This window comes from Dendrobates tinctorius, unplaced genomic scaffold, assembly GCF_039654945.1.
Source record: "Dendrobates tinctorius isolate UK_male_01 unplaced genomic scaffold, ASM3965494v1 ptg000011l, whole genome shotgun sequence".
Taxonomy (NCBI): domain Eukaryota; kingdom Metazoa; phylum Chordata; class Amphibia; order Anura; family Dendrobatidae; genus Dendrobates; species Dendrobates tinctorius.
Window position 1 is genome coordinate 37,447,076 of NW_027361679.1, and position 27,432 is coordinate 37,474,507.

The 27,432-nt window shown below is 44.2% G+C and overlaps 1 protein-coding gene across 3 annotated transcripts in view; it reads left to right on the top strand.

Annotated features, from left to right (window-relative positions):
* The window catches only part of LOC141046614 (N-acylethanolamine-hydrolyzing acid amidase-like), a 122,485-nt gene that overhangs the window by 5,776 nt on the left and 89,277 nt on the right, over nucleotides 1-27,432 (top strand). For all 3 annotated transcript variants that reach the window (XM_073541130.1, XM_073541138.1, XM_073541148.1), the window contains exons 2-3: nucleotides 6,055-6,219; nucleotides 16,179-16,305. In XM_073541130.1, the coding sequence (XP_073397231.1) occupies nucleotides 6,055-6,219; nucleotides 16,179-16,305 (292 nt within the window). The remainder of the gene's footprint in view (nucleotides 1-6,054; nucleotides 6,220-16,178; nucleotides 16,306-27,432) is intronic.

The window sequence follows — 27,432 nt, forward strand, 5'->3', positions numbered from 1 at the left end:
TGTGGGTACACTTTAATTCAGTTAGATTGTGAGCACCATTTAGAGCAGAGATTTATTTCAATTTAGTCAGGACATTGCATGGAATATGTTGGCACCGATTATATTGCTACACTCTTTCAGTATCTCCCAATCACTTCTCTGAGAGTATGGGTACTTCCTCACAGATGTATTTTTGGCCATTTTTCTGTCCTTGTAAAAAAAAATGAAATTCGAATTATATTTTTAAATGCACCAACATTTGTGAGAAAAATAGCAGCATGTGCTTGTCTGCTTCGTTTTTCAGATAATAATTGCTGATATATTTCAATCGCTGCACACAAAATACCAAGAGGATGCATCTGTTTTTAATAGATCTAATGCAATTATTAACATAAGAAACTGTACAATGTATTTTTTCAAAATTCCTGTATAAAAATCTGAAGTCTTATGAACGCCATATGGATGTCAAAAATGGACATATGGATGGCACACAAATGGCATAGGTATGACAATATGGATGAAAAATTGTCTCTGAATGAAAAATGAACAATATTTCATATGTCCGTGAACTTAGCCTCAATGAAATAGAGTATCGAATTCTTCTCAGCTTCACAGCCCCAACTACAGTTGTGCTCAAAAGTTTACATACCCCGGCAGAATTTTTGCTTTCTTGGCCTTTATTCAAAGAATATGAATGATAACGTCAAAACTTTTTCTCCACTCATGGTTAGTGGTTGGGTGAAGCCATTTATTGTCAAACTATTGTGTTTTCTCTTTTTAAAACCAAATGACCCAGATCAAAAGTTTACTTACCCCATTTCTTAATACAGTTGCCCTCTCTAACATCAATGACAACTTGAAGTCTTTTGTGGTAGTTGTGGATGAGCTTCTTTATTTTCTCAGATAGTAAAGCTGCCCACTCTTCTTTGCAAAAAGACTCCAGTTCCTGGAAATTCCTGGGTTGTGTAGCATGAACTGCGCACTTGAGATCTCCCCAGAGTCCCTCAATGATATTGAGGTCAGGAGACTGAGATTGCCACTCCAGAACCTTCACTTTGTTCTGATGTAGCCAGTGACAGGTTGACTTGGCCTTGTGTTTTGGATAATTGTCATGTTGGAACGTTCCAGTACGTTCCATGCGCAGCTTCCGGGCAGATGAGTGCAATTTTGCCTCCAGTATTTGCTGATAACGTGCTGCATTCATCTTTCCTTCAACTTTGACCAAGTTTCCTGTGCCTTCATAGCTCACACATGCCAAAAACTTCAGCAGTCCACCTCCGTGCTTTACAGTAGGAATGGTGTTCCTTTCGTCATAGGCCTTGTTGCCCTCTCTCCAAATGTAACGTTTATGGTTGTGGCCAAAAAGTTCAATTTTGGTCTCATCTCTCCAAATTACCTTGTTCCAGAAGTTTTGAGGCTTGTCTCTGTGCTGGTTTGCGTATTGTAGGTGAGATACTTCATGGCATTTGCGCAGTAATGGCTTTTTTCTGGCAACTCGACCATTCAGACCATTTTTCTTCAAGTGCCTCCTTATTTTGCATTTTGAAACAGCCACACCGCTAGTTTTCAGAGAGTCCAGTATTTCAGATGATGTTATTTGGGGGGTTTTCTTTGCATCCCGAACAATTTTTCTGGCAGTTGTGGACGGCATTTTTGTTGGTCTACCTGACTGTGGTTTTGTTTTTACAGAGCCCCTGATTTTCCATTTGTTAATCACAGTTTGAATGCTGCTGATTGGAATTATCAATTCCTTGGATATCTTTTTGTATCCCTTTCCTGTTTCATACAGTTCAACTACCTTTACCCGTAGAACCATTGACAATTCTTTTGCTTTCCCCATGACTCACAATCCAGAAACACGAATATGCAAATAAAGTCCGTGGAGCCTCATTTAAGAGTCTCAAACACGGGACTAGCCAGATCTTCCTCCAGGGAAGGACCCAGCCAAGGGGTGGCTCCTTTCGGAAACCACCATTACCACCATATTAAGTGGCCCTTTTAGTCAATATCCAGCTCTTTATGAGTTTACAGATATGACAAGGGAAATACCAAGGCCAGGTATCCATCCACAGACAGCTGTTTTGGGGTGTTGCCCCTCATCAGTGTGGCGTAGGATTCTGGCTAAGTGGGAGCAATGCTTAGTAGACCAACATCATGAAACAATCACTGACCTCAGGGAGACCAGTCAAAGAAAACACTGCGGCAGCCGGCAAAGGCACTCAATCACAGTGAAATCCTAGGTGCATTGCTCCCTGGGAAATACGAATATGCAAATAAAGTCCGTGGAGCCTCATTTAAGAGTCTCAAACATGGGACTAGCCAGATTTTCCTCCAGGGAAGGACCCAGCCAAGGGGTGGTTCCTTTTGGATGGAGGCTCCACGGACTTTATTTGCATATTCGTATTTCCCAGGGAGCAATGCACCTAGGATTTCACTGTGATTGAGCGCCTTTGCCGGCTGCCGCAGTGTTTTCTTTGACTGGTCTCCCTGAGGTCAGTGATTGTTTCGTGATGTTGGTCTACTAGGCATTGCTCCCACCTAGCCAGAGTCCTACTCCACACTGATGAGGGGCAACACCCCGAAACAGCTGTCTGTGGAAGGATACCTGGCCTTGGTATTTCCCTTGTCATATCTGTAAACTCATAAAGAGCTGGATATTGACATAAAGGGCCACTTAATATGGTGGTAATGATGGTTTCCGAAAGGAGCCACCCCTTGGCTGGGTCCTTCCCTGGAGGAAGATCTGGCTAGTCCCGTGTTTGAAACTCTTAAATAAGGCTCCACGGACTTTATTTGCATATTCGTATTTCCCAGGGAGCAATGCACCTAGGATTTCACTGTGATTGAGTGCCTTTGCCGGCTGCCGCAGTGTTTTCTTTGACTGGTCTCCCTGAGGTCAGTGATTATTTTGTGATGTTGGTCTACCAAGCATTGCTCCCACCTAGCCAGAATCCTACGCCACACTGATGAGGGGCAACACCCCGAAACAGCTGACTGTGGATGGATACCTGGCCTTGGTATTTCCCTTGTCATATCTGTAAACTCGTAAAGAGCTGGATATTGACTGCCACAGTGTTTTCTTTGACTTGTCTCCCTGAGGTCAGTGATTGTTTCGTGATGTTGGTCACAATCCAGAAACGTCAGTGACTGGATGAAGGATGCAGGAGTCTGTCTGGATCCCAGAAACTCACTCAGCTTTTATGCACACACACTAATTACAAGCAAACAAGTCACAGGTGAGGATGTTACCTTAAGTAGTCATTCAAACCCATTTATGTCAACTTCTGTGCATGTTATCAGGCCAAAATCATCAGGGTATTTGAACTTTTGATCAGGGTCATTTGGATGTTTTGGGTTGTCATTATGACTTAAAAAGAGAAAACACAGTAGTTTGACAATTTGCTTCACCCAACCACTAACCATGAATGGAGAAAAAGGTTTGGTGCTAATTTATTTATTTATTTTACTCATTTATATAGTGCCATTAATTCCCCAGCGCTTTACAGACATTATTGGCACTTTCCCCAATGGGGCTCACAATCTAACCCCTTAATGACTGTCAATACATCTTTTAACTGACCTGCGATAATAGCATCTCCATATAGGTGACAATCCAGCAGCTGTCGTCTGTACACTATAGCTGACAGGTTGCTGCATCAGCAACGATCAGTGTTGCCACCGTCCATATCTGTTTAACCCCTTAGATTCCGCTGTCAATAATGACTATATCATATAAATGTTTAAAATAGTGTGGCTTCTCCTTCTTTATCCCCATCGGCACCCTGAGATCATGATTGTGTGATCCTGATGTTTGCCATGGAGATTTATGGCCAAATAGCGGCATTAGAGACTGCTGGCTACACTGACCTGTTCAAAAGTTAGCGACATTTAGGTGGTAAAAATCAACTTTTTCATTCCTATCATGACACTTTGTATTAAGTCTTTAAAAGCACCTGAAGGGTTAATAAACCACCTGACAGTAGTTTTGAAAACGTTGAGGGGTGCTGTTTTTAAAATGGTATCACTTTTGGGGGTTTTCCAATATATAGGACACCCAAAGTCACTTCGAACCTGGATAGATCCCTAAAAAAATTTTTTGTAAATTTCCATGAAAAAATGAAAAATGACTGCTACATTTTTAAAACTCCTAAAATGCTAATAAAATAAAATAGCATTTTACAAATGGTGCTGATTTAAAGCAGGCATGAGGGAAATGTTATTTACTAATGTTTTCCTATGGTGTGACTATCTGGATTAAAGGGATAATCATTCAAAGTTTGAAAATTGCTTATTTTTTACATTTTTGTCAATTTTCTGATATTTGTTATAAATAGACACAATACATATCAACCTAAATTTTCCATTATCATAAAGTATAAAGTGTCACGAAAAAAAATCTCAAAATCACTGAAATTTGTCAAAGCGTTCCAGAGTTATTTCCACATAAAGTGACACTGATCAGATTTTTAAATTTTGTCTCTGTCACTAATTCCCTATCAGTATGTCTTTGGAATGTTGGAGAAACCAGAGTACCCGGAGGAAACCCACGCAAACACGGGGAGAACATACAAACTCATTGCAGATGTTGTCCTTGGTGGGATTTGAACCCAGGACCCCAGCGCTGCAGTGCTAACCACTGAGCCACCGTGCTGCCCGTTATCATTCATATTCTCTGAAAAAAGGCCAAGAAAGCAAAAATTCTGCTGAGGTATAACTTTTGTGCACAACTGTACCTATAGGCAGTGCATAGAGTGGCTGGGATGAAAATACCCCTTTAAAGCTAAAAGAGGTGTAACCTACTGTAACACCTCACCGGTAATAAAAATTCTTTTTGTCTCATTTAATTTGTATTAAGTTCTGAATATTTAAAATCTAGTTACCGTATATACTCGAGTATAAGCCTACCCGAGTATAAGCCGGGGCACCTAATTTTGCCATGGAAAACTGGGTAAGCTTAATGACTCGAGTATAAGCCGGGTGTACATTGTCCCCTCATCCCTGTCCTGCTCTGTGTGGCTCTCCCCCCTCCCGTGGCTCGGCTCCCCCTTCTATGTATGGCTCAGCTCCCTGTCCTCCCCCGTCCTCCTCTGTGCTGCACCCGTCCTCTGTGCTTCCAATGCCCTCTGTGCAGCCCCCATCCTCCTCTGTGCAGCCCCTGTCCTCCTCTGTGCAGCCCCCGTCCTCCTATGTGCAGCCCCCGTCCTCCTCTGTGCAGCCCCCGTCCTCCTCTGTGCAGCCCCCATCCTCCTCTGTGCAGCCCCCATCCTCCTCTGTGCAGCCCTCGACCTCCTCTGTGCGGCCCCCGTCCTCCTCTGTGCAGCCCCCATCCTCCTCTGTGCAGCCCCCATCCTCCTCTGAGCGGCCCCGACCTCCTCTGTGCGGACCCCGACCTCCTCTGTGCGGCCCTCATCCTTTGTGCAGCCCCCGACCTCCTCTGTGCGGCCCCCGTCCTCCTCTTTGCAGTCCCCGTCCTCCTCTGTGCAGCCCCCAACCTCCTCTGTGCAGCCCCCGTCCTCCTCTGTGCAGCCCCCGTCCTCCTCCATGCAGCCCCCAACCTCCTCTGTGCAGCCCCCATCCTCCTCTGTGCAGCCCCGTCCTCCTCTGTGCAGCCCCTGTCCTCCTCCTTCATACTCACCCTGCTGTGCCGTCACTGAACGTCCCTGAATCCTCCGTTGTCCAGCGCTGACAGCTTCTTCCTGCCTTCAGTGGTCACATGGTACCGCTCATTAAGCTCATGAATATGCTTCCATGCCCATGGGCGTCCATATTCATGAGCTTAATGAGCGGTACCATGTGACGACTGAAGGCAGGAAGAAGCTGTCAGCGCTGGGACAAGAAGGATGCAGGGGACGTTCAGCGAGGCATGGGAGGGGTGAGTATGACTTCCCAGCCACCGGCTCCTGCCGCCGCTCCCCCTCCCCCGCTGAATGACTCGTGTATAAGCCAAGGGGGCATTTTCAGCACAAAAAAATGTGCTGAAAATCTCGGCTTACACACGAGTATTTATGGTACATATTCTGACATGATCAGTGAGTTAAATCTGCAAAGGTTTACTGTTTTTTTTTTGTCTTCTAGCTTGCTTGAACCGAATTGGAGCAGGCCAGTATTGCTCAGTCTGGCAAATGTTTACTTAGATTTTTTTGCAGAAGACGCATACGCTGGAGAGATACGTGGAATAGCAAAAGCAGGGAACATTCTTACAAGTGAAGCTGTAGTGTTAAATCTTTTCTACGAATCTATGTAAGTGTAGTGATGTATGTAAAGTCTGATCTATCTGATATTTTTATTTTAATTACCGCATATTGTTTATGAAGAAATGTCCAGGTATTATATACAGTGCTCAGCTTAAATGAGTACACCCCAATAGATTTGTCAAAAAAAGTTTTGTTTCCTTTCAGAATCCACATTTTCTATGGGACACCATATTACAAAATACTCCCACAAATATGGCCCATAGGTTGAAAACAAGATTTGTTATTTTGCACACTCAAAAAAGTAATTTTCCTAACAAATTAATTCAAGACCATGTGGCAAAAATGAGTACACCCTAATGAAATTCTTACGAGCAGAGCTAAATTTTAGACTACAAAGTTCTAATTAGCAAGAATTGAATCACAGATACATCTAATTTTGTCCAGCAGACAGTTGACTGTACTGTATAATGGTGTTACCTAAAAAGAAAACCCCTTCCCAATTCATCCTGTCAGCAGTGACACCTCATGGAACAGTAATTTTACAAGACCTGAGAAAGAAAATAATTTTGTCATGATCCAGGTTGGATTATGACAGATTTTGCTCAAGTAACCTTTTTTTTTTCTTTAAACTGTTTGCTTAAAGTTAGTTTTGCCCCCGGTGGCCATTAGGGTCATTACACTGTGGTTGTTTTAGTTCTAGTTTTGCCCCCCGTGGCCGTTAGGGTCATTGCACTCTGGATACTTTAGTTTAGTTGCCCCCCGGTGGCCGCTAGTGTTATTGCACGTGATTATGAAGCAGGTGTGATTCCCTGGCTCCTACCTATAAAGGAGTTGCAGGTGGTCTCACTCACTGTTGGTGATATTGCTCATTTCCAACCAAGTCTAGTGAAGGAAGGAACTACAGAGAGGAGTTCCTTGCAGCTCAGGGGAGCGCTGGTGTAATAGCTTCAGGCGGAAGCTGAATTCAGGTGTCGAGCTTCAGGGGTGAAGCAGAACTTTGGTGTCGTACTATGTTGCTGGGAGCAATAGCAACAGAGCAAAGCTAAGTGGTGTTTTTCCCTGTTTGTTACTTTCCTTGTGTGTGTATTAGTTCAGTGGTGGGATTAGTTTCTGCACCGTCCAGTTCACTAGAAAGGGATAGGTGCAGGGCGAGCTAGGGATTTGAGGTATCCAGCTCGTTGCCAGGTGTGGAACCTGCCTAGGGATCGTCAGGAGTGTAGGGACACTGACTCAGGGGAGTGCAGGAGGTCTCCACGTCCCCGTTTCTGATTGCAGGGTCCTCCATTGTAACGGTTTCCCTGGTGTTTCCCTTAACTCTTTTTAAATTCGCCCTGCTGGAGGCGGTGTATCCAGGTTCACGGATGTTATAGAAATTCTCCCTGCTGGAGGCGGTGTATCCAGTCACACGTGATATTACAAATTTCTTTACACAAGAAATTTAAATGCTACAAGAAAATCAACAAAGCTTTAGTTATCAGTCAGAATACTGTGGCAAAAAATTAACAAAAATGGAACTGCAACTGTTCAGGCCGGCCATAGACGTTAACTCCTAAGCAGGAGAATCTTCTGATGTGAAGGGTTAAAGAAAATCGACATGCAAGGTCACTTCAGTTAGCTAAAAAATGACATGCACTGGCAGGGTGGGATTCGGGTGTCTGGGGCCTACAGGAGGAACTGACTCTAGGGCCCACTCTACAGCTATATGCAAATACTGGTTAGCCGTTATCCATATTATAGTGGAGCATCGACTGTAAAACACCGGCGGCCCCTGCATATCTACTGTGCGCTACCATAACTGTGATATTATTATAATTACGGTATTTTGCATTAATGGTGTTCTTTGGGGAAGACAAGTTATCACCGAATCACAGGTTAGGTAGGTGAAATTGATCAATGGAATCCGACCGTTGGAAACCGCACAGATCGGAAGAACGTGGAAGTTTTATCCCTGACAGGGAACTTTTATCCCCATTTTAAAATGCAGCGACAGTTCAAATGTTTGACTGCAGCTCCATTCATCCTCTTTGGGGCTTCCAAAAAAAGTCAAGCACAGAGCTCACAGCCACTGAGGGAATGAATGGGTCAGTGGTCGAGTTGATCAGGCAGCTCCATTCTAATGTGGATAAAACTTCCACATTCTGCTGATCAGCTGAGTCCCAGAAGTCGTCCCCCACCAATCAATAACGTATCACTTATACTTAGACCACGTTCTCCCAATCGGTATTTTACAGTACTTATTTGTGAGCCAAAATCAGGAGTGGAATAATCAGAGGAAAAGTATAATAGAAACCCGTCACCACTTCTGTATTTATCACTGACTCCTGGTTTTGGCTTACAAATATTGATGTAAATTACTGACCAAATACTGACTGTGTGCATGTGGCCTTAGGATAGGCGATTACTTGTTTTCACCGGAGAACCTCTGTAATCCCATATTTGCTGCTGTGTAATAGACACAGGATAGGGAGGAGTTAAACGTCCAAGTCATTAATCTCTATTGGAAATAAAGAATCTTCCCCTTACTGACATCAGAGAGAACAAGTGACCTCCATACACAACACAACCCACTATACCAAGGCCAACAATACCAGACACAAGAGAGAAATACCGCCACATCATCACTAGACTTCATATTACTACCACATACTGACAGAATAATAGCACATACAAGCGACAAATACCACCACACCATGACCACATCACATATTGCCACCACATAGTTACTGAATAATACCATATATAGGGGACAAATACTGCCACACCATGACCAGACCACATATTACCACCACATAGTGATCGAATAATACCACATACAGGGGACAAATACTACCACACCATTGGCGGACCACATATTACCACCACATAGTGACTGAATACTACAATATTGATCATGAATAAAAACCACAATACTAATAACATGAATATTACCATGGGTGACATTATACACAGGATCTCTGAATATAATGTATAGTGTACAGGTAAAGCAGGGATTACTAGTGATATTATACACAGTAGCTCTGTATATAGTGTTTGTGTACAAGTAATACAGGGATCACCAGAGACATTATACACAGGAGAACTGTATATAGTGTATTGTGTACAAGTAATACAGGGAGCAATGGTGACATTATACACAGTAGCTCTGTATATAGTATATAGTGTATAGTGTCGGATTACAGGTAATATAGTGATCACCGGTGTCTTTATACCCAGGTGCTCTGTATATATTATATAGTGTACAGGTAATACAGTAATAAACAGTGAGATTATACACAGGAGCTCTGTACATAGTATATATCGTACAGGTCATAAAGTGATTAAAAGTGACATTATACACAGGAACTTTGTATAAAATGTCAGTGTAGAGGTAATACAGTGACTCACCAGTGACATTATACATAGGAGCTCTGTATATAGTGTACAGGTAATATAGGGATCACTGAGGACACAAGCAGGAGCTCGGTATATAGTGACAGTGTACAGGCAGTACAGTGATCACCAATGACTAGTGTTGAGCATTCCGATACCGCAAGTATCGGGTATCGGCCGATACTTGCTGTATCGGAATTCCGATACCGACTTCCGATATTTTTTCAATATCGGAAGTCGGCATCGGAATCGGAAGTTCAAAGTTGATTGACAGCCGAAATGACGTCATCATGATGCGCGGTGTGTGCGCATCATGATGAGCCGTCATTTCGGGCCTTCCGGGGGTCTCTGCCGGCCTGCCGGGGGGCTGTGCCGGCCTGCCGGGGGGCTGTGTGGACTGCCCGGGGTCTGTACCGGCCTGCCGGGGGGCTGTGCCGGCCTGCCGGTGGTCTGTGCACCCTGTGGGGGTCTGTACCGGCCTGCCGGGGGGCTGTGCCGGCCTGCCGGGGGGCTGTGCTGATGTCCGGGGGTCTGTGCAAGCATCGTCCGATGGGACTACAAGTCCAATCTGGCGATGCCTGCTACCATGACAGTGATTGACACATTAGCCAATGATGGGACAGTAGTAGTCCCATCATCCGGCTAATGTGTTAAATGTTAAAAAAAAAAAAAAAAAAATACTACATACATACTACATACATACTACATGCATGCTACATACATACTACATGCTACATACATACTACATATATACTACATGCATGCTACATACATACTGCATGCTACATACATACTACATACATACTACATACATACTACATGCATGCTACATACATACTACATACATACTACATGCTACATACATACCACATATATAATACATACATACTACATGCATGCTACATACATACTACATGCTACATACATACCACATATATACTACATACATACTACATGCATGCTACATACAATACATACATAGACATACAGTACATATAACATAGAGTAACATACTTACCAATACTTGTCACATTGTTCCCCGAAGCCATTGTCTTTTACGGAATAAATATTAACATAACAAACCACAAAAATACTCACCCACAATCCGAAGCAGTCCACGAGTGTGTCCCACGACGATCTTGGGTAGAGAACTGCAGCATCAGCTGATGCTGCCGTTCTCTACGGGCTGCAGGAATCCAATGACGGAAGGTAGGTATCCTTCCGCACTGTATTCCTCCGCCACTTAAAAAAAAAAAGTCCCTAGTCTCACTTTATGCCATTGCTGCGTGGGAAATTCCCACACAGCAATGGCATAAAGTGAGACTAGGGACTTTTTTTTTTTTTAAGTGGCGGAGGAATACAGTGCGGAAGGATACCTACCTTCTGTCATTGGATTCCTGCAGCCCGTAGAGAACGGCAGCATCAGCTGATGCTGCAGTTCTCTACCCAAGATCGTCGTGGGACACACTCGTGGACTGCTTCGGATCGTGGGTGAGTATTTTTGTGGTTTGTTATGTTAATATTTATTCCGTAAAAGACAATGGCTTCGGGGAACAATGTGACAAGTATTGGTAAGTATGTTACTCTATGTTATATGTACTGTATGTCTATGTATGTATTGTATGAATGTATTGTATGTAGCATGTATGTAGTATGTATGTAGTATATATGTGGTATGTATGTAGCATGTAGTATGTATGTAGTATGTATGTAGCATGCATGTAGCATGCAGTATGTATGTAGCATGCATGTAGTATGCATGTAGTATGTATGTAGCATGTAGTATGTATGTAGCATGCATGTAGTATGTATGTAGTATGTATGTAGTATGTATGTGGTATGTATGTAGTATGTATGTAGTATGTATGTGGTATGTATGTAGCATGTAGTATGTATGTAGCATGCATGTAGTATATATGTAGTATGTATGTAGCATGTAGTATGTATGTAGTATGTATGTAGTATGTATGTGGTATGTATGTAGCATGTAGCATGCATGTAGCATGCATGTAGTATATATGTGTTATGTATGTAGCATGCATGTAGCATGCATGTAGTATGTATGTAGTATGTATGTGGTATGTATGTAGCATGTAGCATGCATGTAGTATGTATGTAGTATATATGTGGTATGTATGTAGCATGTAGTATGTATGTAGCATGCAGTATGTATGTAGCATGCATGTAGTATATATGTAGTATGTATGTAGCATGCATGTAGTATATATGTAGTATGTATGTAGCATGTAGTATATATGTAGTATGAATGTAGCATGTATGTAGTATGTAGTATGAATGTAGCATGTATGTAGTATGCATGTTGCATGTAGTATATATGTAGTATGTATGTTACATGTAGTATGCATGTTGTATGTATGTAGCATGTATGTAGCATGTAATTTTTTTTTTTTATTTTTTTTTTTTACATTCAACACATTAGCCGGATGATGGGACTACTACTGTCCCATCATTGGCTAATGTGTCAATCACTGTCATGGTAGCAGGCATCGCCCGATGGGACTTGTAGTCCCATCGGACGATGCCTGCACAGACCCCCGAAGCCTGCACAGACCACCGGCAGGCCGGCACAGCCCACCGGAGCCTGCACAGACCACCGGCAGGCCGGCACAGCCCCCCGGCAGGCCGGCACAGACCACCGGAGCCTGCACAGACCCCCTGGCAGGCCGGCACAGCCCCCCGAAAGGCCCGTACAGACCCCAGAGAGGCTGTACAAGGCAAAAACAGGGTTTTTCTTATTCCGATACCGGAAGTCCCATAGACTTGAATGGGACTTCCGGTATCGGAATCGGCGATACCGATACTTTTTTTTAAGATCGGCCGATCCATTCCGATCCGATACTTTGAAGTATCAGACGGTATCGCTCAACTCTACCAATGACATTATATTCAGGAGCTCTGTATATAGTGTCAGTGTACAGGCAATACAGTGATCACCACTGATATTATACACAGGAGCTCAGTATATAGTGTCAGTGTACAGGTAAAACAGTGACTCACCAGTGAGATTATACACAGGACCTCTGTATGTAGTGTATAGTGCACAGGTAATACAGGGATCACTAGTGGTATTATACACTACAGTTCTGTATATAGTGTATGTGTATATGTAATACAGGGATCACTAGAGACATTATACACAGGAGCACTGTACAGTATATAGTGTCAATGCACAGATAATACAGGGATCACTGTTGGCATACACAGGAGCTCTGCATATAGTGTCAGCGTAAAGGCAATACAGTGATCACCAGTGACATAAGCAGGAGCTCTGTATATAGTATTCAGGTAATACAGGGATCAATGGTGACATTATACACAGGATCTCTGTATTTAGTGTAATTGTACAGCTAATACAGTGATCTCCAGAGATGTTATACACAGGAGCTCTGTATATAGTGTCAATGTACAGGTAATACAGTGACTCACCAGTGATATTATACTATTATACACAGGAGCTCTGTATACAGTGAAAAGTGTACAGGTAATACAAGGATCACCAGTGACATACACAGGAGCACTGTATATAATGTCAGTGTACAGGTAAAACTGACTCACTGGTGAGATTATACACAGGAGCTCTGTATATAGTATATAGTGCACAGGTAACACAGGGATCATTATTGATATTATACACTATAGCTCTGTATATAGTGTATCTAATATAGGGATCACCGGTTACATTATACACAGGAGCTCTGTATATTGGGTATAGTGTACAGGTAATTCAGTGATCATAGTGATACAATATATACTATACACAGGAACCCTGTATATAGTATAATGTGTATGTGTATATGTAATACAATGACTCACCAGTGACATCTCTAGTTGAAGTCCTTCATCTTCTCTTTTCTTCTTCATCCGGTGTAGACCACTATCACTTGTTCCAGCCAGGACACATCTCTGCAGAAAATAACACACAGTTATCTTTAGCTGATCGCTATCAAAGCACATTCCCCACTTTTCCCTCAATTTCTACACTACATAAGATGAAGAAAAAAAGCGACAAAGTGCCTTCCTCCACAGTAACAGAAACTCCCTTTTGTTCTGCAACGGAAGACAGTATCATCAAAAGTAAATTATATTACAGCAGTAATGTCCCCTAATAGGCCCCTATAATAATTATTTCCCCACTTGCCACCATAAGCTATTAATGTTTATTCCTCATTGTGGCACCCATACAGTAATTGTCACTCATCCTGGCCCCCTTTATTTAATAATATCTCCCATCCTAGGCCCCTATGTATCCCCCTGTCCTAAGCCACTATGTATCCCCCTTGTCCTTGGCCTCTATGTATCCCCCCCATCCTGGGCCCCTATGTATCCTTCCTATCCTGGACCTCTTTGCTACCCTATCCCAAGTGCCTATGGCCACTACCTTGCCCATTCATAGAGGAAAAAAGTTCTTCTCACCTTCCTGCTCTCCCCCAACATCCTCTTGTGGCTTCATGCGCTGAGGTCATTGTGCGGCGTATAACAGTGATATTTAAAGGCTGCCATCCATTTAGCATCGCTGCTATGCATCGCATACTGATGTCAGCACCTGGTGCATAGCAGTGACGTTCAATGACAGTGACTTGAGTGGCCTTTGATTGGCTGGTGGCCTTTAAACGTCAGTTCTATGCGCCGCATTATGACATCAGGACGCAGTGCATAGCAGTAACGTTCCAATCAGTCATCTTGACCTTGGCTGCATGCGCCGCCTGCTGTTACTGAAAAGCCAACACTATATCCAGCATGGGGTCCCACCGAGGGCCAGTCCAACGATGTGCAAGGGAGTCATCCATGAAAGAAGCCATTCATAAAGCCGATGCACAAAAACATCCACCTATTATTGTCCAAGGCCCATGCTGAAAAAATATGAAGACTACTGTATGATGTCACAAAGGTGACGTGTACAAGGAAATGCATGGTACCTAAAGTGAAACATGTTGGTGGCAATGTCCTTATGTGGGGCTACATGAATGCTGCTCATGTGTGGGAGATACATTTCAATGATATGTCATGAATTCACAGCTGTACTGCTCCATATTGAAAGAGAAAATACTATCATCACTCTGAGCCCATAGTAGAGGTGCATTTTTCCAACATGACAATAATCCAAAACACACATCTAAGGCCACTGTTGCATTTCTGAAGTACAGGATGAAAGTGATTCAGTGAATTCTAGTACGATTGCTAGAGAAGCAAATCAGAACCTCCGCTTGATTGCAAAAAACCTTCAGAAAGATTTAGTAGACTCTGGAATTGTGATACATTGTTCTACTGTTCAGAGACACATGCACAAATATGGCCTTCATGGAAGAGTCATCAAAAGAAAACCTCTTCTGCGTCCTCACCATAAAATTTAGCACCAGAAGTATGCAAAAGAACATGTAAATAAGCCTGATGCATTTTGGAAACAAGTCTTGTGGATAAACAAAATATATATTTTTTTGCTTAAAATACAAAGAAAATGTGTCATCTTTAACTTTTAGCCCTTTTAGAGATCATTTCATTTTCAACTTGCTGAGCTTGGGAAGGACAGAGGCACAGTGAGGGCAGGGCAGGGCATGGCGCCACAGCTCATCCAATTCATGACATGGTGTCATGCTCTTTACTCAAGAACTCTTATTTCAATCAGAGACTGATTCATGAGGAGGCGAACTTCTGATTCATACATGTCCTCTCATCAAGGAAAAAAAGATTAATCTGGACCATGGACTAAATATAGACTGTAAATAGAATAAGTCCTACAAAAAGAAGTACCAGAAATAGGTTGGCAACAGCCCTGAATACCAAAAAATCGCATAGAAAACCAAAAAAAGTATTGCAAAAAGGGACAATAACACAAATATGTACAATTATAGTGTCAATACTTTATTAACAAAAAAATCACATAAATAATGTGCAAAAGATTAAAAAACACAAGACAAGGACACATTAAAAATATTAAAACAAAAAACTCCAAAAGGGGAGGGGAAAGGGTATGTCCTCAAAAAGATAACATAATATAAACAATCACATACTAATCAATCACACGAGTTCTCTAATAATTCACCACAGAGTAATCATGTGTACAATAGCTATAGTAGTATTAGTTTAATATATATAATATGACTATATAATTTTATTGTTTTGAATTAACTGTTCAGATTTTATTACACAAATGATTTCTCATATAAGCTAGTACAAAAAGATTTTGTATGAATATTTTTATTATGTCCTTGTCTTGTGTTTTTTTATTCTTTTGTATATTATTTATATCATTTTCTTGTAAATAAAGTTTTGACACTATAGTTGTACATATTTGTGTTATTGTTCCTTTTCGCAGTACCTTTTTGGTTTTGTTTAAAATACAGATGATGACTAGATCCGGAATACTACTGATATTTTCAGTCAATTTTATAAAATATTAGAAAGAAGACTAGCTTGTCAGTGAGGCCTAAAACTGCAACCCAAAGATTGTTGGGATGGGGCTCTAAGCATAAACCCAATTTCACTATGACATTGACAATATTTGTAATATTGTATTACAGCAACAAATATAATCAAGGATGCCATACTGATATCAACTATAATATTGGAACATACACTTTAATTGTTGGTAGTAACAAATATTTGTACTTTTTTTAGGGCATGCACGAGTATTATAGCTGAAGATCCAAAAGGAAATATTTACCATGGGAGAAACATGGACTTATTCTATTCAGACTTGTTTAAAAAAATTACAATAGATGTGGACTTTATTAGGAATGGGAAGGTAAAATCTCTATATGATAACTTTTAAAAAGGGGACTCTGGGCTGTATGTTATTCATTGAATCCTCTTATTACTGAAGAATATAAGGGCTGGGCTTTAAAAATACTTGTTTTTTTATTTATTTAAAGAACTATATCCTGCATATGATGTCATATAGTCATCACTGGGACAGGTCTGCACAAGGCCTCCATCCTTTACTCTCTGCACTTTATCAGATGTTGTGCATTGCATGATAAATAGTGCTTACTTCATGCAGCTGTTTCACCTACTGATATTTTGCCACATGGCCAAAGGAACATATTTTATGTTCAGTACACTGTATAGAGACTAAGGGTGGGCTTGGGATAGCAGACAGTAAATTAGGCAATTTTGCAAATAGGCTACTTATCTGGCTCTGGTAGTCATCATGCCAGAAAGGCCTTGTTTGGACCGGGCCACATGATAAGGCAGGGGTCTCAAACTTGGCAGAGTAAATGGGCCGCAGATAAAAAAAAATTTAAGCTAGCGGGCCGCATTCCTTTCAAACTTAATACAGTACAAAATTATTATTGTATGCATGGCTGGGCTCTTCCCCCTTGTATGCATGGCTGGGCTCATCCCCCCCTTGTAGGCATGGCTGGGCTCATTTTCATCCTCCTCCTCCCCCACTGGGCTCATTCTCATCCTCCCCCCTTGTATGCATGGCTGGGCTCATTCTCTTCCCTCCCCCGCTGGGCTCATTCTCATCTTCCCCTTCCCCGGGCTCATTCTCACCCTCCCCTCGCCCCCCCAGGCTCATTCTCATCCTCCCACCCGCTGCGCTCGTTGTCATCCTCCTCTCCCTCCGACTGGGCTCATTCTCATCCTCTCCCGGGCTCATTCTCATCCTCCCCCTTGTATGCATGGCTGGGCAGTGGCTCACCTGAGTCCTCGACCGGTTCCGGCATGTTGTTTACTGCTCCAGGTGCCGGTATATTCTTCCTATGTGAGCGGTCACGTGGTACCGCTCATTAAGGTCTTGAATATGGATGCCACGCCTATGGGAGGGGAGTGGAGTGGCATCCATATTCATTACTGTAATGAGCTGTACCACGTGACCGCTCACACAGGAAGAAAATACTTGCGCCGGAGACCATCGGAGCTGCAGGCACCGCTGGAGGAGGAGACTTATTTAAAAAAAAAAAAATACGGCCCTGAGCATGAGACATGTGGTGCACCGCGGGCCGCAGATGCCTGCCTCAGGGGCCGCATGCAGCCCGCGGGCCGCGTGTTTGAGACCTCTGTGAAAAGGCATCTGTGGTCACACAAGGCTGGTTCCCCCAGACTCAGTGTACTGATGCAGACCTCTTGTAAAATTGCCTAATTTACTAGTCCTGATGAACCTTGGATAAGGAGAAATGCTTTGAGTTGATAACTGGGTTAATTATGGTTATTTTTCTGTTAAAAAACAATTGTTTTGTCTGGCTATAAGAGATTACCAACAGTTTAGTTGTTAAAAGGGCTGCATATGGCAATTTCCATGTCAAAAACTATTGTTTATGTTATGTACAGAAAATAATAGTTTAACATTGACAATTAAAAAAGGACCATAGATATGTACCGTATGTTGTCCTGTCCATATCAAGTGATATTTGCTGCTGCTATCTTCTACCTCACTATATATTTTGCACTTGGCACTTTTAATGATATCTTTTGACAATACTACGTAACCAAACTAACAAGTTAGTTCTGAGCCCTAACTCTCAGTGCTTTGCCAACAAAGGGTGCTACAGGGTAAAGGGGGCTTTACATATAGCGATATCGCTACATGTGACACTCACCTCCGACCCGGCTCCCGGCTGGATATCGCTGATCGCGCGACAACGGCTTGGTCTATTTCTCATCGTCGGCTTACTGCTGGCGCCGACGAGCGAGCCATGGACACGGGTGGAAGATGGTTATCATCGCCGCGTCTGACAGGTAAGTAACGACCACCGAGCATCGCTGTGTCGCTAGTGAGATCTGCCTGTTTGGCAGCTCACTAGCGACCATTTAGCGATTCAACAGCTTTCCTGACCGGGTCATATCGTGGTCGGGATCGCTGGTGCATCGCTAAATGTAACGGGGCATTAAGAAGGGCAAGTCAGCAGTGAGCGGGGGCACCATTTGCAAGGGTTTAGGGTGCCAAGTAGGATCAGATAGTGTTGTTATAGGGTAAGGCACTTTCCCCACTTTTTTATTATTATTAATGTTGTTAGTCTCACATAATATAGTTTAATAAGTAAATAATAAAAGTTTGTATTTTAATTGCTACAAATTACAATTGTTTTGGTGAAGTTTTCTTACTGCTACAGAGAGGTAAATCCATGAGGAGTATTGCAGGTTAGTCAGCAAGGCAGATGGTATGCAGGGTAGTAACAGTAGGAAGAGCACATTAAACAAACTAACATATAACTAAAAGTAACAAGCCGAAAGCAGTAGCCACAGGGGAAGGTGCTGAAGCCGAGCAAGTGCGTAATAACAGCAATATACCACTTAATAGGCTTTGTTTTGTTTTTTTCAATACATTCAGTGTGTTTGTAAGGAGATAGACGTACTGCCCACGATCCCCCTTGAAGACACATGTATTGTTGTAAAAGTATTTTGATGTGTAATGTGTATAGTGACATGCGCTATAGTTATAGTGTTGTATTCTGCTCGACAGTAGGGGTAATGTTTGGAACTAGCCCAGAGTGGGAATCCTAAGATAAAGGGGCAGAGACAGTTTCCTGTCAGGAAGTTAGATAGGGTCCAGTGTGCAACCAAAGCAGACCTAAGGTCTGATTATTCAGCAGAGCCAGGTGACGTGGGTACCCCTGATGTGAGTGGAGACTGAGAAAGTGGATAGTAAGATCTGGAGTAGAGAAAACAAAAGTGACAGAAGGACAGAGTGGTGCGCCAGAGATGGGTTCTGGGACAGGACGCTTAGTAGTACGGCGGTCAGTTTATAACTCAGAGCGGTAAAGGGCCCAGGATGGAACAGTGAACATGAAATGAAGAGAGTGCCCCGGGCGGGAGATCGAAGGCATCAGTAGCAGAGACGCTAAGTACAGTCCATATTGGCAAACTAATTTCCTTGAGGGGGAAATAATAATAATAATAATAATAATAAATTTTATTTTTATAGCGCCGACATATTCCGCAGCACTTTACATTTCAGAGGGGATTTGTACAGACAATAGACATTACAGCATAACAATAATCACATACAGTAGATTATAACAAATAACAAGAGGAGTGAGGGCCCTGCTCGCAAGCTTACAGTCTATGAGGAAAGAGGGAGACACGAAAGGTGGGTGGTAACAGTTGCTCTGATTGTATGGACCAGCCATAATGTTAAGTGTGTAACAGTACAGGCACAGAGGGCTAATGGATGCATAAAGCATGTGGGAACATGATGCTGGGAACCTGGTTATGGTAAAACTTTTGGCTCTGCCACACAGGGATAGGTTAGGTTAATGTGTTGAGGCGATAGGCCAGTCTGAATAAATGCGTTTTCAGGACACGCTTAAAATTGTGGGGATTGGGGACTAATCGTATTGACCTGGGAAGTGCATTCCAAAGAATTGGCGCGGCACGTGTAAAGTCTTGGAGACGGGAGTGGGAGGTTCTGACTATTGAGGATACTAACCTCAGGTCATCAGCAGAACGGAGGGCGCGGGTAGGGTGGTATACTGAAACAAGGGAGGAGATGTAGGGTGGTGCTGAGCCATGGAGGGCTTTGTGGGTGAGGGTAATAAGTTTATACTGAATTCTGGAGTGGATGGGTAGCCAGTGTAATGACTGGCACAAGGTAGAGGCATCGGTGTAACGATTGGTGAGGAATATGATCCTGGCTGCAGCATTCAAGACAGATTGGAGAGGGGAGAGTTTGGTAAGAGGGAGACCGATTAGAAGAGAGTTACAATAGTCGAGACGAGAATGAATAAGAGAAACAGTAAGAGTTTTTGCAGAGTCAAAAGTAAGAAAAGGTCGAATTCTAGAAATGTTTTTGAGGTGCAGATGACAAGAGCGAGCCAGTGATCGAATGTGGGGGGCAAAGGAAAGCTCGGAATCAAGTATGACCCCAAGACAGCGGGCAAGTTGCTGGGGAGTAATAGTGGAACCACACACAGAAATAGCAATGTCGGGTATAGGTACATTAGTAGCGGGAGGAAAGAAGATGCAGATCCGCAGGATGAGAATAGAACGCTCACTAACTGGACTGTTGTACTGAGCTGTGTTGTGGTGAAGGAATGTGAAACAGTGGAGACAGAGACCTAGTGAATTAACCCCTTAGCGACAGAGCCAGTTTGCAGCTTAATGACCAGGCCAATTTTTACAATTCTGACCACTGTCCCTTTATGAGGTTATAACTCTGGAACGCTTTAATGGATCCCGCTGATTCTGAGACTGTTTTTTCGTGACATATTGTACTTCATGTTCGTGGTAAAATTTCTTCGATAAGTCTTGTGTTTATTTATGAAAAAAACAGAAATATGGCGAAAATTTTGAAAATTTTACAATTTTAAAACTTTAAATTTTTATGCCCTTAAATCAGAGAGATGTGTCACATTAATTTCTTAATAAATAACATTTCCCACATGTCTACTTTACATCAGCACAATTTTGGAAGAAAAATTTTTTTTTGTTAGGAAGTTATAATGGTTAAAAGTTGACCAGCGATTTCTCATTTTTACAACAAAATTTACAAAACCATTTTTTTTAGGGACCACATCATATTTGAAGTCATTTTGAGGGGTGTACATGACAGAAAATACCCAAAAGTGGCACCATTGTATAAACTAGACCCCTCAAGGTGCTCAAGACCACATTCAAGAAGTTTATTAACCCTTTAAGTGCGTCACAGGAACTAAAGCAATGTGGAAGGAAAAAATTAACATTTAACTTTTTTTGCAAAAAATTTACTTCAGAACCAATTTTTTTTATTTTCACAAGTGTTAAAAGAGAAAATCAACCACAAGATTTGATGGACAATTTCTCCTGAATACGCCGATACCCCATATGTGGGGGTAAACCACTTTTTCAGCACACGACAGAGCTCGAAAGGTATGGAGCGCCGTTTGACTTTTTCAAAGCAGAATTGGCTGGAATTGAGATCGGATGCCATGTTGCATTCGGAGAGCCCTTAATGTGCCTAAACAGTGGAAAACTCCAACAAGTGACCCCATTTTGGAAACTAGACCCATTAAGGAACTTATCTAGATGTGTGGTGAGCACCTTGAATCTTCAAGTGCTTCACAGAAGTTTATAACGTAGAGCCGTGAAAATAAAAAATCCATTTTTTTTCCACAAAAATGATCTTTTCGCCCCAAAATTTTTATTTTTACAAGGGTAACAGGAGAAACCGTACACCCACAGTTGTTGTGTCATTTGTCCTGAGTACGCCGATACCCCATATGTGGGGGGAACCACTGTTTGGGCGCATGGGAGAGCTCGGAAGGGAAGGAGTGCCATTTTGGAATGCAGACTTTGATGGAATGGTGTGCGAGCATCATGTTGCGTTTGCAGAGCCCCTGATGGGCCTAAATAGTGGAAACCCCCCACAAGTGACCCCATTTTGGAAATTAGACCCCCTAAGGAACTTATCTAGATGTGTGGTGAGCACTTTGAACCCCCAAGCGCTTCACAGAAGTTTATAAACGCAGAGCCGTGAAAATAAAAAGTCTTTTTTATTTCCACAAAAGTGATTTTTTTTTTTAGACCCCAATTTTTAGACCCCCAAAGTTGGTAAATAGTGGAAACCCCTCAATTCTTGCTCCAACCCTAACCCCAACACACCCCTAACCCTAATCCCAACCCTAAACCTAATCCCAACCCTAATCCCTAATCCTAATTCTAACCCTAATCTTAGTTCGCCCTAATTCTAACCCTAGCCCTAACCCGAGCCCTATCCCTAACCCTAGCCCTAACCCTAACCCTAACCCGAGCCCTAACCCTAACCCTAGCCCAACCCTAACCCTAGCCCAACCCTAACCCTAGCCCTAACCCTAGCCAAATCCTAACCATAGCCCAACCCTAACCCTAGCCCTAGCCCTAACCCTAATGGAAAACTGAGAAAAAAATATTTTCTTTATTTCATTATATTTACCTATATAAGGGGGTGATAAACGGGGGGGTTATGTACTATTTTTTTTATTTTGATCACTATGATCGTTTATCATAATGATCAAAATAATGAATGGAATCTGCCAGTCGGACCCGGCAGATTCCCGGCGGGCGCATTTTCAAGATGGCGGCGCCCATCGGAGGATGCCGGCGGGAAACGGGACCACCGTGAGGGGACGGAGGACCACGGAGAGGTACCGGGGGGAATCGGGGACCCTATTTCTCTCTCCTCTGATGTGCGATCACATCAGAGGAAAGAGAAATTTAATGCATAATCGCGGGGGTTTTTTGCGGTCGCCGTTATAGGGTTAATAACGGCGATCGCAAAAGCTGGGTCGGTAAAAACCAACCGATTCATGTTCTCTGGGGTCTCGGCTACCCCTGGCAGCCGAGACCCCGGAGAAAATCTGACACTGGGGGGCGCTATGTACTTTCTCCACAGCGCCGTGAATTAACGGCGCTCGCTGTGGTTTTAGTACCCTTAATTACCGCCGTTAAAAGGCGTATCGGCGGTCATTAAGGGGTTATTAGAAAAAGAAATTTTGACTGTGTGTAAAAATGCTCCATATTGTGATGGAAACTGTAACAACTATAATGGTACTACGGAATTTAATTGCGTGGGATAATGCGAGACTGAGACCAAAGTTGATGCAAATAAGTGTATTTACGAAGGATAACACAACTAACAGAGTTCTTCCTGCAATGGTAACGAAAACATAGCACAATATAGAATGATGGGTGTAAAGTAAAACTAGCAGAGCACTTCCTGCAATAGTAACGAAAACACAGCACAATATAGAATGATGCAGAATAACTGAAGAGCGGGCGCGACCGCTAATATGAACCAGTCCAACAGTACTATGACACAGGTTTGCACAAGGCACTAAACGTAGGAGTCCAGCAGTAAGTATGAAAGTAAGCACACCGCATTTAATGAGGCAGTACTGCAATGTTATGAATGAGCACACAACACGTGTAGAAGTCCAGCAATCATAAGGGTGGAAATGCACACAGCACTTAAACGTAGAAGTCCAGCATGATACAGGAGCGGCATAAACAGGAGAAGGTCACTGTATGTACCTTTAGGTCTGAAAGTCCCACACAAGTCCAGCAATGCAGCCCAAGCAAACACAGGCCTAGAGGAAATGGAGATGTCAGGATTCCTTACAGGCCACAGCAGTTCCAGGGGCGAATAGCTCCACACTAGTAGTTCAGACCGTAGTTAAGCACAGACAGCTTCAGGGAGACGCACAGAGGACTGTAGGCGGCAGAATGTGGAAAGGCAGAGCACAGAGTGGCAGCAGCATCAGGAAGTCCACCAGCAGACAGGCAGGAGCTCTGTAGCCAACAGCAACAAAATACTCAGGCACAGAGGAGCACATGACCTGGACTTAAATAATCAGGACAGACAGGAAGTTGCATGACAGGACTGTCATGCTCCAGACCGAGTTTTTCCTGTTTCTCCTTTTCCCGGTCTGGTCATGTCAAGGGTTAACTTTTCTGCCTCATTCTGGTGTCAGGTCTGCTATTTCTCTGCTATGCATCCTGCAGGCAGTGTCAGTTATATTTCCTGCCTTCAGCTTGTGTAGTTGGCTCTAGAGAACCCCTGGTTAGTCCTGCTGTGTTTAGCAGACTTTGCTTGTGTCTGTGTACTCCGCTCCCTGCTCGTCCAGTCTCTGTGTGTCTCTGTGTGTTTGAATTCTCCGGTACTCGACTCGGCTTTGGCTCTGACCTGATTCTGTGTCTAACTTCTGATACCTCTTCTACTGACCGGCACTGACCTATTTGCGCCCCTCTAACTCTGAGTTTGTCATTCCCCTTGGTACTTCGCTACACTCTGGTATCGACCCAACTTGCTGACTATTCTGCTGCCACCTGGTGGTAGCCTCACTGCAGTTCTGTAGTTCTGCTCTGTGCAGGACTTCTGTTCATTCTCCACTCTGCTGTCATCTAGTGGAGTTTGCACTACTTTGCAGCTACCTGCAGTACTGCAGTGTGACATTGGCGAGATACAAAGACTCCTTCTTGGATCAGGGCAAACCGGCACAAAGGAAAGTCCCGAATCCTTACAGAAACATTCTTCAAGCTGTGTACATGCTATCTGTTGTACATAAGCCCCACCCAGTTATCATTCTATAAAAAGCTTATTTTTGACTGGTGGTCTCTCTTATTCAACTGCTCAACATTAGGTCCTGGCCATCCCAAGCCATCGATAACATGCAGCCTGCTAGGGTGTAGAACCCCTTTAAAAGAAGTCCACACACTCAGACAGGACTCCCACCTTCATGTAACATGCCGAGGCGTAAGAGGTGAGTACCTCACCCACGGCTACCGTCTAGCGCCATGTTACATTTTATTAGCAGGAGATTATCATTACAGGACAACTGGTCTCATGCAACTGTAGGAGGGTGGACCAAATGCGTGGACTCGGACAAATGTAAATAGTTCAAGTGCTACTGTATAATATATGCCATGTATCTATAATATAACGCTGTAAGCGTCACTCTGTCCGAAGCCTTTATAGACTGCGCAAGCGCAACGTGCCTGCGCAGTCTGGCTCCAGACAGAGTGAGGCAGCCAGCGGTGAGGAGTGTGTATGGCGCCGGAGATGGCGGTAACGTACACACTGCATACCACCATCTCCGACGCCATACTTACATACTTACCTGACCGGGAGGAGCATTGCCGCGGCGCTTCTCTTCGGCCGGAGACCGGGGCTGGAGTGCGGCCGGAATCACTCTGCGCATGCGCGATCCAGCGCCATTTTACTGAAGACACACTTGCAGTGTGTCTTCAGCAATATGGCGCCGGACAGCGCTATGGGCATACGCGATTCCAGCCGCACTCCTGCCCTGGCCTCCAGCAGAACAGCGCTGGAGCACAGGAAAGAAGGGTGAGCATAAATTTTTTTTTTGTGTACTTTTAATAGGAGTGAGGGGACCATGCATACCCGGATAGGGGAGGTGAGAGGACCATGCCTACCAGGATAGGGGGGTGAGGGGGCCATGCATACCAGGATTGGGTGGTGAGGGGGCCATGCATGCCAGGATTGGGGGATGAGGCGTACCATGCATACCAGGATAGGGGGGGTTAGAGAAGACCATGCATACCAGGATTGGGGGGTGAGGGGGCCATGCATACCAGGATTAGGGGGTATGGGGTACCATGCATACCAGGATAGGGGGGGTGAGGAGACCATGCAAAGCAGGATAGAGGGGTGAGGGGACCATTCATACCAGTATTGGGGATGAGGGGTACCATGCATACCAGGATTGGGGGATGAGGGGTACCATGCATACCAGGATTGGGGGATGAGGGGTACCATGCATACCAGGATTGGGGGATGAGGGGTACCATGCATACCAGGACTGGGGGATGAGGGGTACCATGCATACCAGGATAGGGGGTGAGGGGACCATGCATACCAGGATTGGGGGATGAGAGGTACCATGCATACCAGGATTGGGGGATGAGGGGTACCATGCATACCAGGATTGGGGGATGAAGGGTACCATGCATACCAGGATAGGGGATGAGAGGACCATGCATACCAGGATTGGGGAATGAGGAGTACCATGCATACAAGGATATGGGGTGAGAGGACCATGCATACAAGGATAGGGGAGTGAGGGGACCATGCATACCAGGATTGGGGGGATGAGGGGTACCATGCATGCCAGGATTGGGGGATGAGGGGTACCATGCATACCAGGATGGAGGGTGAGAGGACCATGCATACCAGGATAGGGGGGGTGAGAGGACCATGCATACCAGGACTGGGGAATGAGGAGTACCATGCATACCAGGATAGGGGGTGAGAGGACCATGCATACCAGGATTGGGGGATGAGGGGTACCATGCATACCAGGATTGGGGGATGAGGGGTACCATGCATACCAGGACTGGGGGATGAGGGGTACCATGCATACCAGGATAGGGGGTGAGGGGACCATGCATACCAGGATTGGGGGATGAGAGGTACCATGCATACCAGGATTGGGGGATGAGGGGTACCATGCATACCAGGATTGGGGGATGAAGGGTACCATGCATACCAGGATAGGGGATGAGAGGACCATGCATACCAGGATTGGGGAATGAGGAGTACCATGCATACAAGGATATGGGGTGAGAGGACCATGCATACAAGGATAGGGGAGTGAGGGGACCATGCATACCAGGATTGGGGGGATGAGGGGTACCATGCATGCCAGGATTGGGGGATGAGGGGTACCATGCATACCAGGATGGAGGGTGAGAGGACCATGCATACCAGGATAGGGGGGGTGAGAGGACCATGCATACCAGGACTGGGGAATGAGGAGTACCATGCATACCAGGATAGGGGGTGAGAGGACCATGCATACCAGGATTGGGGGATGAGGGGTACAATGCATACCAGGATTGGGGGATGAGGGGTACCATGCATACCAGGATAGGGGGGTGAGAGGACCATGCATACCAGGATTGGGTGAAGAGGGGTACCATGCATGCCAGGATTGGGGGATGAGGGGTACCATGCATACCAGGATGGAGGGTGAGAGGACCATGCATACCAGGATAGGGGGGGTGAGAGGACCATGCATACCAGGACTGGGGAATGAGGAGTACCATGCATACCAGGATAGGGGGTGAGAGGACCATGCATACCAGGATTGGGGGATGAGGGGTACAATGCATACCAGGATTGGGGGATGAGGGGTACCATGCATACCAGGATTGGGTGGTGAGGGGGCCATGCATGCCAGGATTGGGGGATGAGGCGTACCATGCATACCAGGATAGGGGGGGTTAGAGAAGACCATGCATACCAGGATTGGGGGGTGAGGGGGCCATGCATACCAGGATTAGGGGGTATGGGGTACCATGCATACCAGGATAGGGGGGGTGAGGAGACCATGCAAAGCAGGATAGAGGGGTGAGGGGACCATTCATACCAGTATTGGGGATGAGGGGTACCATGCATACCAGGATTGGGGGATGAGGGGTACCATGCATACCAGCATTGGGGGATGAGGGGTAC